This window comes from Rhamphochromis longiceps, linkage group LG8, assembly GCF_057381845.1.
Source record: "Rhamphochromis longiceps isolate RC_006_pf linkage group LG8, R_longiceps_female_GT1.1, whole genome shotgun sequence".
Lineage (NCBI taxonomy): Eukaryota > Metazoa > Chordata > Actinopteri > Cichliformes > Cichlidae > Rhamphochromis > Rhamphochromis longiceps.
In genome coordinates, this window is record NC_140564.1 from 26,931,427 (window position 1) to 26,944,247 (window position 12,821).

At 35.3% G+C, this 12,821-nt stretch overlaps 1 protein-coding gene across 1 annotated transcript; it reads left to right on the forward strand.

The window, feature by feature from the left end:
- The first annotated feature begins 225 nt into the window (after positions 1-225).
- LOC146663875 (alpha-N-acetylgalactosaminide alpha-2,6-sialyltransferase 1-like) lies at positions 226-7,277 on the forward strand. The gene is made up of 6 exons (XM_085415333.1): positions 226-383; positions 3,805-3,943; positions 4,033-4,136; positions 4,799-4,882; positions 5,559-5,658; positions 6,117-7,277. Exons 1-6 carry the CDS (start codon positions 226-228, stop codon positions 6,303-6,305), a joined length of 774 nt encoding a protein of 257 aa, XP_085271459.1. The 3' UTR covers positions 6,306-7,277.
- The last annotated feature ends 5,544 nt before the right edge of the window (positions 7,278-12,821 follow it).

The following is a 12,821-nucleotide window of genomic DNA, read 5'->3' on the forward strand; positions in this document are numbered from 1 at the left end:
AAACGAAAATAAAAATAAATACATAATTATAATAAAGGTCAATCAAATGGACCAATATGGCAAGGCCATGATGATCCACTTGGTAAAGTAAATCCACTTGGGATCTTTCTTGGCCTTCAGACAACAATTCTGATGGCTAAAGATCCAAACGGGACAGTCAAAAAAAAAAAAAGCAAACTAACAAACCTCTTCTACTCATACAGCAACTTTTGGTTTGCAGATGTGATGGATTCAGTAAAGCTGATTCCAAAGCCAAAAGAGCCACTGCTTCTCCCAAAACCAGGTGGTGATGGCTGCGTGCGCTGTGCTGTGGTAGGTACTGGAGGAATCCTGAACGGCTCAAAGAAGGGGGTGGAAATCGATGGCCATGATTACGTTTTTCGGTAAGACAAAAAAAAAAAAAACCCAAGCAAACCTCTTGGCTTTGTTTGACAGGCACTAGGCCAAGTGTAGAAAAGATAAAGCAGTGTAAAGCATACTGCTTTATCTTTCTCTGTGACTTTCATATAGGGCTGGGTATCGTCACTGATTTCTAGAATCTATTTGATTCTGATTCACAAGGTCCCAAATCGATCCACGATTTGATTCAATTCGATTCACGATTCGATTCAAATTGGGGAAATTTTGCCTCAGACAGTCAGAAAAATTATAATTCAGATCATGCATCAGTACATTTCCATATTTTTATATCTATAAAAAGAGAACTGACACTTGCGAGACTTTATCAAAGGTGTAAGCATCACAGCAGATGCTGTGATGTTACTTGTTAAGTAGCTGAGGATGAAACAAAGAAAAACGTGAAGGTGATTTTCCTGACCTGGGATTTTATAAAAATATTCTGCAGTAGATCAAAAACGAAAGAAAATCATTAATCAACATATAAACATTACCTGATGCTGCTGACCTGAAGCAGAGCAAAGTTACAGAGGTTTTATTAGAGACAGAGCTAAGTATTTTGCAATTTTGCATAATTTAAAGTTTAAATTTGTTCAGTATTGAACAGCAGAAATGAGGCTTTCTTTTTGGAAGTAAGTAAAAGGAAAAAAAACAGCGTCCCACAGCGCTGTAAACAACGGTAGACTTTTGCGTAACAAGCAAGCGAATAATCAGAAAACAGAAACTCTTCTTGAAGTATACTGAGAGCGAGAGAGAGCTGTGCATGAAGTGTGATTTTATCATGGTGGAAGCAAAACGGCAAAAGTCAGAGGGAATTCACGACGATGTTTAAGTGAAGCCTAGTTTGGATCTTCTTTTGCTGCTGGTTTGGTCAATATTGTTTGGTGAGTGATGAAACCTGCAGCTTTTTGTGAGGTTTAACCTGAGATTCTGGTGTTTAAATTTATATTAAAAAGTCGATTCAGGATTTTAATGAATTGATATCACGTTATCCAAGCTAGAATCGATTTTAATCGATAAATCGATCATCAAAACCCACCCCTACTTTCATACCATAATTTACAAAATTAACTTTATTTTGTATTCAGTAACACTTTAAACTCGTGAGAGGTAGAAATTAGACAGCAGGGGACCCAACGGTTGTTTTTTATCATAGACTTCTGTACAACTGCTGTCATTCACGAAGAATGGAGGCTTCCATATTCATTCACTTCCGTACTGGCTTTACTCTTTCGATGTCCAACCTTTATATATAGTCTATGGCTATATAAATCTCGTATCAAAGAAACTCTTGTATTGATTTTAAAAAATCTAAATAAAATGTTTATAAAATTCCACAAAAACAACATTTTTGTTTATTTTCTAACTACAAAAAGTTGGAACAGGTAAAAACAAGGAAAATGAAGTAGGGCTACCCCCCCCCCCCCCCCAAAAAAAAAACAAAACAAAACAAAACAAAACAAAAACACCTAGCTGAACATTCAGCTAACTAAAAAGGTCAGTGACATAATTGGGTATAAAAAAGAGCATCTTGAAGAAGATGGACAGCAGTTCAACAACATACAAAACACCAAGTCTACAAATTATGGAAAAATGTTCCTCAACAAAAAAACATAAAAGGTTCCTAGACTTACATCATTGTTTCTATAGAAAAATAATTTAGTCATTATTTGAATTCAATTCGATTAATTTTTTCATATACCAACTATCATCTGAAGGCACTTTTTATTGTAAGGTAAAGATGCTAAAATAATACAGAGAACAAGCCAAGGACCCCTCCTGAAGGGAAAATGTCCTATTTAACAGAATATCCATCTACTGTGACCAGTTAGGGGTGATGGTTTACAGTACAATGTTTACAATTTGCAGTATTTACTGTGAATAATATCATAAAAAGATCCATACAGTCTAGAGAAATCTCTACAAGAGAGAGGGCCACAAATCAATATTGTGCTTGATGTTTGGACCCTCAGGTGGCCAAAATCATTTAACCTCCTAAGACCCGAACCCTTTCATAGCATCCATTTTTAATTTCTCTTTGCTGTTTGGGCTGACTGGGACTAGATAAATGTAAAAACAAAGAATTAGCTGATTTGTATTTTTTTTCCTGATTTTTGTTTTTGACAAAAATGAGATCCACATATGAGGAAATGTGTTTTAAATATCGATTCAATAGTGACAGCATAATGTCCTCGTAAGTGGATATCAGGCCCTTGTAGAGTAAAATGTAGTATTTTGGTCTAGACCAGCCAAAATATGATCTCCACATATGTGGACGCCAGATCCTAGGAGGTTAAAGTAACTAAGGCAGAGTGAAAAACTAGTCAGAAAAATTGAAAGTTGAAACTTGTCAGAGATTTACAGTTAACAAACGGTCAGGTGAATAAAGAAAACTGAGACACTTGATACTGATAACGTGCGGCACGGGTGAATCTCAGACAGAGAGACACCACGAACTGCAGTATTCGTTTATTTTTATAGGTTACATCGTCAATATGCAAATATAATCACATTTCCTGTTACGCAGGTCCTGATGCTGTCTGTGTGTAAGCTGTGTTTGTGTGTGTGTGTTGCAAGTCAATTTCTAAGAATAATATAATGCAAGTCAACTTCTGCGGATGTGTATTTCTGTACTGATCTCTTGCGGTAAATGAACACAGAGACACAGGGTCAGCTTCCTGTTTCTACAGAAAACTGAGTCTGGTGAAATATGTGAACATAAGTATAACATAACATTTGAAGCATAATCAAATAAAACAATAAAAACTCCCTAACAAAACTCTTTTTAAAATTATAGTCTTTCTCTCTCTTCTCTCTATGAGAACACAATGTCTATCTATTTATGGTTTATGGTTATCAGTGCTTAAGGAATTCATTACATGTTTCAGCAAGACATACTATTACAACTATTTCAACAACAGTTCTCCACCTGCTGAACTGGCCTGCCTTCAGTCCACACCCTACAATTACTAAAATAACTTTGTGAGATGTGAAATGATGAATAGGATAGAGATGACACAGAACACCACAGTTCCCAAATAGTTATGGAGGTTTATTAGAATACAGACAGTTGATGCACAGTTGTAAATATGGACAAATCTTTTTAAGAGGTGTTGGTGCCATCAAAGTGTAATATTCTTCTTAAAATGGTACATTTTTTTTCTGTGTTCCATTGTGTATAATATGTGTGTTTATCCGATTTGCAAATAACTGCAGTCTGATACACTTTACACAATGTTCCAGCATGTTTCGAATTAGAGTTGCTTTATGATGATACTTCACATGAAATTGCTCACTGTCCCACAAGCAGTTTATATATGGCAGATATTTGTAGTCAACACCTAGACATTGGTATTGCACTTTTAGCTAGCAACAACTGATAAAATGTATTCTTGTCTTGTCTGGCAGGATGAATGGTGCCATCACTAAGGGTTATGAGGAAGATGTAGGAAACAAAACATCGGTTTACGTTCACACAGCCCACTCCATCACGACATCACTTTACTTGCTCAAGAAGTACGGGTACAAATCTGCCCCTCATGACGAGGTACTTAAACTTCAAAGACAACAGTGTTGTATCGTACTTATTTTCCCTGCACAGAATAAACGTAAGGGCTCTCCTTTTCCTTTTGACAGGGTATAAAATATGTGTTGATTCCAGAGGGGATGAGGGATTTCCAGTGGCTAAAGGCTCTTCTGAGAGGAGAAAAGGTCTCTGCTGGCCCATACCGCAATAAACTGTGAGTATAAAATGCAAAAAAAAGAAAGAAAATTAATCAAGAAATGTTTTCACCACTTTCAAAAAGTTGCAATTATCCCATTAAGGAATTAAGACTCCAACTGTATTTGTTTACGTTTTGTTTTGTTTTTTGAATCATGATGTAAATGTTTTGTACTCCCAAACACATATGTTTGTTTATTTTTCAGTAAATAAATAAACACTATAACCTTCTATTTTTCTATTTCTATTTTATGGGACACATAATGATGCCACTGAGGAGAAAGTTATTAAGATTATTTGTACTATCATACATTATCCTTTACAGTATTTATACAACAATTGGACAAAATAAAATATTAATCAATACAAATATATATATTTAATCTATTAATTTATTCAAAGTCTGTTATCTTAGGTCAACACTGTAACATAATATAATATAGAAAAAAAAAGAAATAAAAACAACATGAATTTAACAAATTAAATTCAACCAGTTGCCATTTGTTTCACAAATGCAAATTTTGAGTGTACATGGAAGCTTTACCTGCATACATATAAAATGTTTGTGACATGTAATTTAAATGTATCTTTCTAATATAATGTCTTTTACAAATCAAAATATCTTCTGTGGCATATATGTGACTAACAAGTGTGCCATATTTCGTCTTCTAACCTCACCAGACCAAGGACCTACTATTCAGGGCAATACAATGAAAGTCGTTTCTACGTTCTGCACCAGGACTTCCTCCGATATGTGCGGAACAGGTCAGCCTGCAATTAACACCCTGTACATAGTATTTTTGTTAAAAAGGCTATGAATAGTTAGAAGAAAGCTTTCATGGCTACTGGATGGACTCACGCGCAGACAGTTCTTTCTTTGAGAACAAAAGGAGATTATTTATTTACAACAGGGATCACCTCAGTGCTATATATATGTGCAGTGAGTTGGGAGGGGGTCCAGGGAGAGAAGGGGGGGGAGTATCCACACACATGCTTCCTCTTCCACACAGTCACCGCCACAGCTCCTCCGCACACACGCACTCCTCTTCAGCCACACTCGCTCTGAAACTCCACACACGCTGCCACACCCGTTTGTTGTTTACAGCTCTACCCCAGGAATGCAACCTTGTTAGCTAATTCAACCATACAGTTGGGATTCCTATTAGAAATGAACAATAAGGATGAGAAACAAGCAAAACATCACTGGAATAACTGTTATAAGATTGTAACTCAGACATGAATGTCAGCATGAACAGAAGTCAGCATGATCTGAAGTCCAGTCTTCTTGAAGAACATCAAGTAATTTACACTGAGTAATTTTCTATGCATGTGTTCTTTTACAGTGTGTTTGGGATTTGGAGGTTGCCTATTCTGCTGTCATAGAAGTGTAGCTCATTTTCCCCATGTGTATGCTTAATTGATGCTTCTTCTTCACTCACAGGTTCTTACTGTCACCTAATCTGAATAAAACATCCTGGTCTTTGGTCAGACCAACCAACGGGGCATTCACTGTCTTCTTGGCTCTGCACACCTGTGACATAGTGAGTTAAAACTACTTGAACTTTGTGTGCTTATTGCTGGTATTCACAGCTTTAGAAGCATTGACCTGGCAATTAACTCTAGAATGAGCAAGTCAACTTTCAGGATTTTTCTCACACAGCCCAGATGAATCAGAAATAAGATGAAGAGTCAAAGACACCTTTCATGAAAAAGCACATTTTTACTCTGCAAGTTAAACAAAAGGTCCGCCCCATTGGGATTAATACAGTGCCACCCACCACATACTTCCCTTCATGAAACATAAGCGTTTTCACTGTTCTTGGTGTTTTAAATCCAAGAATAACTGGGATGAATCTGATGGATCCCAACCATCATAGCCTTTGCCTCTCTAACTTTGTCCTCAACCTGCCTTCCTCTTATTTTAATAAAAAGACACATACACACGTATAATCATAATATATTTCTCCTACTATTTCTCCTGCCTTTCTGTCTTCCTCAGGTCGATGCATATGGATTCATGACTGACGACTACGTCAAATATCCTAACTACTATGTTGAGAAAAACATGAGCAAAGTCATTTTCTACGCCAACCATGACTACATTTTGGAGAAGAATACATGGAAAGACCTTCATAACAGGAAAATAATCAGGCTGTTTCGAAGAACTGAGTCAAAAGCAAAGAACTAAAAGCAACACTGACATGATCAAGATTTCTGATTACCAGATTTAAAAACAACTATGTGTACTTTCCAAAGACTGAGACAATATGTGATGCTCAGTTTTACTCATTATGGTAGCTGGTTTTATTTTTCTGCAACTCCTTTTGTGGTTTTATCAAAAGCAAAAGACGATCGAGCAGTAATATCTCATTAATGATGCAAACTAAACCATCCAAAGCAAAGACGCTATGATTATTATCACTCATGTTATTTTATTAAAGTGCATCTCTGTGGGTAAATTTCCATAGATTAAAATCAAGCATCGACAACAGCTGGGATTGAGTCAAGAGCATTAATGCAGATGAACTCTTTGCCTCTTTATTTTTACTATTGGTTTAATTTGGTCACATTGAAGGGGTTTTCAGCATAAATGGCAGTTTTATAAATTTTCTTGCATTTGAATACTTGATATTGTTTGGTTACTATTGGTTGCAGATTTTCAGTTTTCATTTATGCTTTTTCAGCTTATATATCAAATATTGACAAAAGAGTAATATGTAATCCAGGTATATCTGTATAATTATTTACGTCTGATGTGTTATTTAGCTTTAAGATAAACGCTGTTAATACCTGTTTGTGACAGCTGTAGTTACAGCTTTTACTTGTGGCACAATATCTTCATGTTGAAACCAAATAGCCAATTATATAGTCCACCCCTGGAAAAAGGCATAATAACAAGATTATATTATTATCCTTTTTTTATTTGTTTGTTTGTTGGATTTTAGTGGTTGACTTTGCTTTTATAGTAAATTTAAATTTCTAGAGGTTTAATGGAGAAAAAAAGCTGTGATTTTATTGTGGTGGTTTGTTTTGATGTTACAGTTTTTCTCTGTTATTTTATTTTCTTAATTAGTTCAAAAGTTGTATCTTTCAGAAAAATTATTTTTTGTGAAACACAAAATGTTCAGTCAAACACAACAAGTTTTGTATAGAGTTGTTTGATGTACACACACACACACACACACACATATATAATTATAATATATTTGTCCTACTCTTTTCCCCCCCTTTCTGTCTTCCTCAGGTGGATGCATATGGATTCATGACTGACGACTACGTCAAATATCCTAACTACTATGTTGAGAAAAACATGAGCAAAGTCATTTTCTACCTCAACCATGACTACATTTTGGAGAAGAATACATGGAAAGACCTTCATAACAGGAAAATAATCAGGCTGTATGAAAGAACTGAGTCAAAAGCAAAGAACTAAAAGCAACACTGACATGATCAAGATTTCTGATTACCAGATTTAAAAAACAACTATGTGTACTTTCCAAAGACTGAGACAATATGTGATGCTCAGTTTTACTCATTATGGTAGCTGGTTTTATTTTTCTGCAACTCCTTTTGTGGTTTTATCAAAAGCAAAAGACGATCGAGCAGTAATATCTCATTAATGATGCAAACTAAACCATCCAAAGCAAAGACGCTATGATTATTATCACTCATGTTATTTTATTAATGTGCATCTCTGTGGGTAAATTTCCATAGATTAAAATCAAGCATCGACAACAGCTGGGATTGAGTCAAGAGCATTAATGCAGATGAACTCTTTGCCTCTTTTTTTTTTTTTTTTACTATTGGTTTAATTTGGTCACATTGAAGGGTTTTCAGCATAAATGGCCTGTTTTAAGTTATGCCAACATTGTAGTTTAGAAATTAAGTAGGAAACTCTAAAATCTTGTAATCTCTAAAATTTTTTGGACATTCAGATGTGGAGTTGGGGTGTGTTTTGGATCTTTGTCCAAATTCTGCATAACCAAAGTGTGCTTGAGCTCCAGAGCATTCATAGCTATATCACTTATTGGCTCTGACAATCACGTTACCACAACTATGTTTGCCTGTTAATTTTATTGAAGTGCTGTGTTAGTAGCTTGTCAGATGTGATGGGACGCAAACCTTCCAAATATTTCTGATTTTCTCTCATCAGTCCAAAAAATATTTTCAAAACAACTCTTGGGGCTCATCAACATGTTTTTGGCAAATATGTGATGAGGCTTTTTTTTTGGTCAGCAGTAGTTTTCTTGATTCAGTAGGCAGTAATCGGGCCTTGGTCTGGTTAGTAAATTTGTGGTTAATCAAAGTTAATTCATGATTTAAAAAGCTGGGGCAATTCCTTTTTTACTTGGGACCAGGTAGGTTTGGATATTTTTTCCCCTTTAATAAAATATTTGTATTTAACTTTTGTTAATTTATTCTATTAGCATCTTTGTATAATAATAAAATGTGTTCAATGATCTGAAGTAAGGCTGACAAATATGCAAAAAACAAAATCAGCAAGAGGGCAAATACCTTTTCATAGCACCGCATGCATAGCTGGACTGGCCATCGGGCATACCGGGCATTTGCCTGGTGGGCCGATGGTGATTTTTTTGTTTTTATGGGCCGATGTTTTTTTTGTTTTGTTTTTTCCGTAACGGTATAAACACTGAAAGGTGGTGGATTGGCCAGATGCTGGGAGATGTGTAAAAATAACTCAGTTGTTTGGTGGTGGCTATTGCGGAGCTTCCACAGATTCAGTAACATTAGCAAGTGGTGGAGGCCAGCAGATGCAACACGCTGGCAGGTGGATGACGGAAAGGCAGGAGGAGCAGAGACCCGCAGAGGCGGTGAACTGAACTTCAGGTAAGAAGTTATGACCTGCAGTCTATCTGGGTCAGATATAAACCAAGCTTAGGTGGAGTTTATTTTCGTTATGCTGACTTTTTACAGTCAGTTGCAATAACTCGTACTGCGTACTAGCTAGCATGACGGCGTTTATATACTGCTGGGCGGGTGCTTTGATATTATTGATGTTGAACTTGTTTTATCTTATTTTATTTGTAAGGTTAGTTATTAGAGTTTCCAACCCTCCTGTAAAAAAACGGAATCGTCTGGTATTCAGAGAAAATATCACGCGTTTCGTATTGAGCTGAAAAGGAGCAGTTTGTCTCGAACTTCAGCTACAATGAAAAAGACACAAAGCTGGAGTTTTTCTGTGTCTTTGCTGCACAGCTGCCTCTTCTTCTCTCATTCTCTCCCCTCTCTCTCCTGTTGCTACTTCAATCATGAAACTGATCAATGATCAGCTGATTGGGTTTTCTCTCTTGTTTGTTTATCGCTCACTCTGTGCCAGAAAGGGGAAACCAGCGGATGTCGCGCTAAACAACAGCAGCACGTTTAAGCTTGATCAGCTGTTGTTAGAATTTATGTAATATTACTTTCTAGTATCAGCTGATGTTTGCTGGAGCCACAGCTGCAAAAGCAGCTGGTCATGATGTCGGTTTGGTTATCTGGTGAGAGGGAAACATGAAGATGAAACCAGGAGATGTCCTTACTGAATCATCAGAGCTGAACAGGTGATGGAGAAACAGGTTTACCTTTTAGGTGACATAAATGAGTTGAAGGGAAGTTATGAACTGTTTCTGAGAGACAAATAACACCAGGATCCTTTTCTAAGTAGCTGACAGCTGGTAACTGTGCAGGGGCGGATCTAGCAAAGTTTTGCCAGGGGCCCAGGTAGGGCATTAACAGGGAGAGGGGGCACAAAGAAATATTTTCTTATTCTCATTTAAAATGTCTCGCTTTTAACAAATAATTATCTGAATCTTACAACAAACGTTTTCATCTGATGTAAAATATATAGAAATCCATTATTGTACATAGTAATTTATTTTATGGTCCCATCATAATTTCTTCAGAAGTAGTGTACTGTATTGTATAAGATGCCAGTATTTTCCCACATTTTCTAGATACTGTACCAGTACTGTGTGTAAAATGCCATCAAAAAGTCAATTAAGTTTTATTCTTTCTCACCTGTCTTTCTGTCTCCTTTCACTTTTTAAAGGTTGCCATGTTAGAAAAAATATTTTGCCCTGCCATGCTGTTTGTTGATGTGGCAAATGAATGGTTTATGAAAATATATCTAAATCTGTCATCAGTATTCAGTAATGATCATGTCTCACCTCTAGTCTTCTCTGTCTTAATTTCAGGTTTTCACCATGTGTTGTAGATAGTTCAGGAGGTTAACTCGACCAAGCAGTCTACTTTCGGGTACTGTTTAGAATACCAGAATAGGGAGGATGGTGTAGGTTTAAGTTTATTAGACTGATACATATATATCAACAAGACAGTGTACATCACTGTGACAACAGCGTTTGTTTTCATTCAAAGGCTTTATGGTTTTTCCTATAATACCTGGTGGGCCGGTCTCTAGTCAAAATGCCCGGGCCGATTTTTTGTTCCAGTCCAGCCCTGACTGCATGTATTGCAAAATTGAAACATGGAACTGCACTGACAGTGAAATTAATCTGTTTTAAACTGAAGTGTCAGTATAAATGCTTTCCAGACAAAATGTAAACTTCTAACATTAGCAGAAAATGTAAATGGTGTGAGGTAATCAAATGTATTTTCTTGCATTTGAATACTTCATATTGTTTGGTTACTATTGGTTGCAGATTTTCAGTTTTCATTTATGCTTTTTCAGCTTATATATCAAATATTGACAAAAGAGTAATATGTAATCCAGGTATATCTGTATAATTATTTACGTCTGATGTGTTATTTAGCTTTAAGATAAACGCTGTTAATACCTGTTTGTGACAGCTGTAGTTACAGCTTTTACTTGTGGCACAATATCTTCATGTTGAAACCAAATAGCCAATTATATATTCCACCCCTGGAAAAAGGCATAATAACAAGATTATATTATTATCCTTTTTTTTATTTGTTTGTTTGTTGGATTTTAGTGGTTGACTTTGCTTTTTATAGTCAATTTAAATTTCTAGAGGTTTAATGGAGAAATAAGCTGTGATTTTATTGTGGTGGTTTGTTTTGATGTTACAGTTTTTCTCTGTTATTTTATTTTCTTAATTAGTTCAAAAGTTGTATCTTCCAGAAATTTTTTTTTTTGTGAAACACAAAATGTTCAGTCAAACACAACAAGTTTTGTATAGAGTTGTTTGATGTATCAATGACATCCAAAGACAGCTCAAATGATCTGTAACATCTGTGTACATTGTGCATGTAATTTTATGTAGGAAATAAAGCTGACTTTTGTGGGATGTGTTAATTTTGTATTTTATAATTTACTAGCATAATGTAAACATACTTCTATTTCTAGTTTGCTTAAAAGTTTTAACCTAAAATCACTGTGCCCTGTAGCATCCCTTATTTATACTTTATCTTTTGCTTTATGATTCTTTTCTTGCTGCTGCTCATTTCTGTTATCATCTCATCCTATTCACAGTTCTTCATCCTGCAATTCCCCTTATCCAGTGGTACATTTCCTCCTTTCCAAAATGTCCTAATAAGATGATGTCTCATCGTTAGATATGTCTCTGTGCAGAGTCTGTGCCTTAAAATATAAAGCTCCTTGGGATCACTGGCATTGTGAACAGGTGCTAAATAAATTTAATGAACTGAATGTTAACATATTAGTCCATTAATTTAATGCATCTATGCTTTTCTTCTTTTCCCTTATGCAAGAACAGAACACAACAAGAACACGCAAGATGGTTACATAAATTCAAGAGATGGCCAATCCCTTTTTTTCAGTGTGTCCATCTGCCACTTGCATTTCCTTACCTGGATGATTGAGCATGCATCAAGACATGCCTACTTATTATTATTATTTTTTTAAAACTTAACTTAAACATCTTGAACAAACTTAACATAGCATTTTGTTTGATGTCTTTGGATTAGGGTCAGTTGCACTCTTACACAGATATTCTTCCAAACTTCTGTAGTTGATTGCTTTTCTGCTTATGATTTTTCAGCTCATTGCAATAGTATCAGTTTAATCAAAGAACATTAACAGTTAATATTTTGTTCAGATAAAAAAGTGCTTCATATGTTTTCGATACAGTAAATGTATTGTTTATGAATCTGATATCTGCCATTGAGAGTCATTTTGTTTTAGTGTAAAATAAAATGAAAAATAAAATCTATTATTAACAGACTTCTTGAGATGTAGCAGAATTATAAAATTAGCATATAAAGTTTTGGGTTTTGTTTTTACTGATGACTTATTTACGTAGATGAATACAAATTTATTCATTATTTAAGTAAAGGTATTACTTTAATTAAGCTATTTATTACTATAAATCAGGTTTTCATCATATAAATAACTCCTTTAGACAGCTACTAAACTGGATTTATGTGCAATATGATGGAATTTTCTAAATAAACAATGTTTCACAGCAACATCTGTTTGTTTTAAAGTTCCATCTAGTAAAACCTAGCTTGACATGGCATTTTTGACACTGGTGATATATTTTCTGAGCACTTGAAAAGTCTTAAAACTGTAAACCTGCTGTAAATATAAAATTAATACAAAATTTACTGTTTTTATTTGAAAGTGCTCTGTCAACAGTCAGTGCTGAAGGGGAACATCTTTGGTACAGCTGTAGTAACAGTGAAGTGACTAAAAGCAGATGATAAATTTGGTAGTGGTATTCGCATTCCTGCAATTTTTTATTAGTATAGATAAAGCATGTATGAA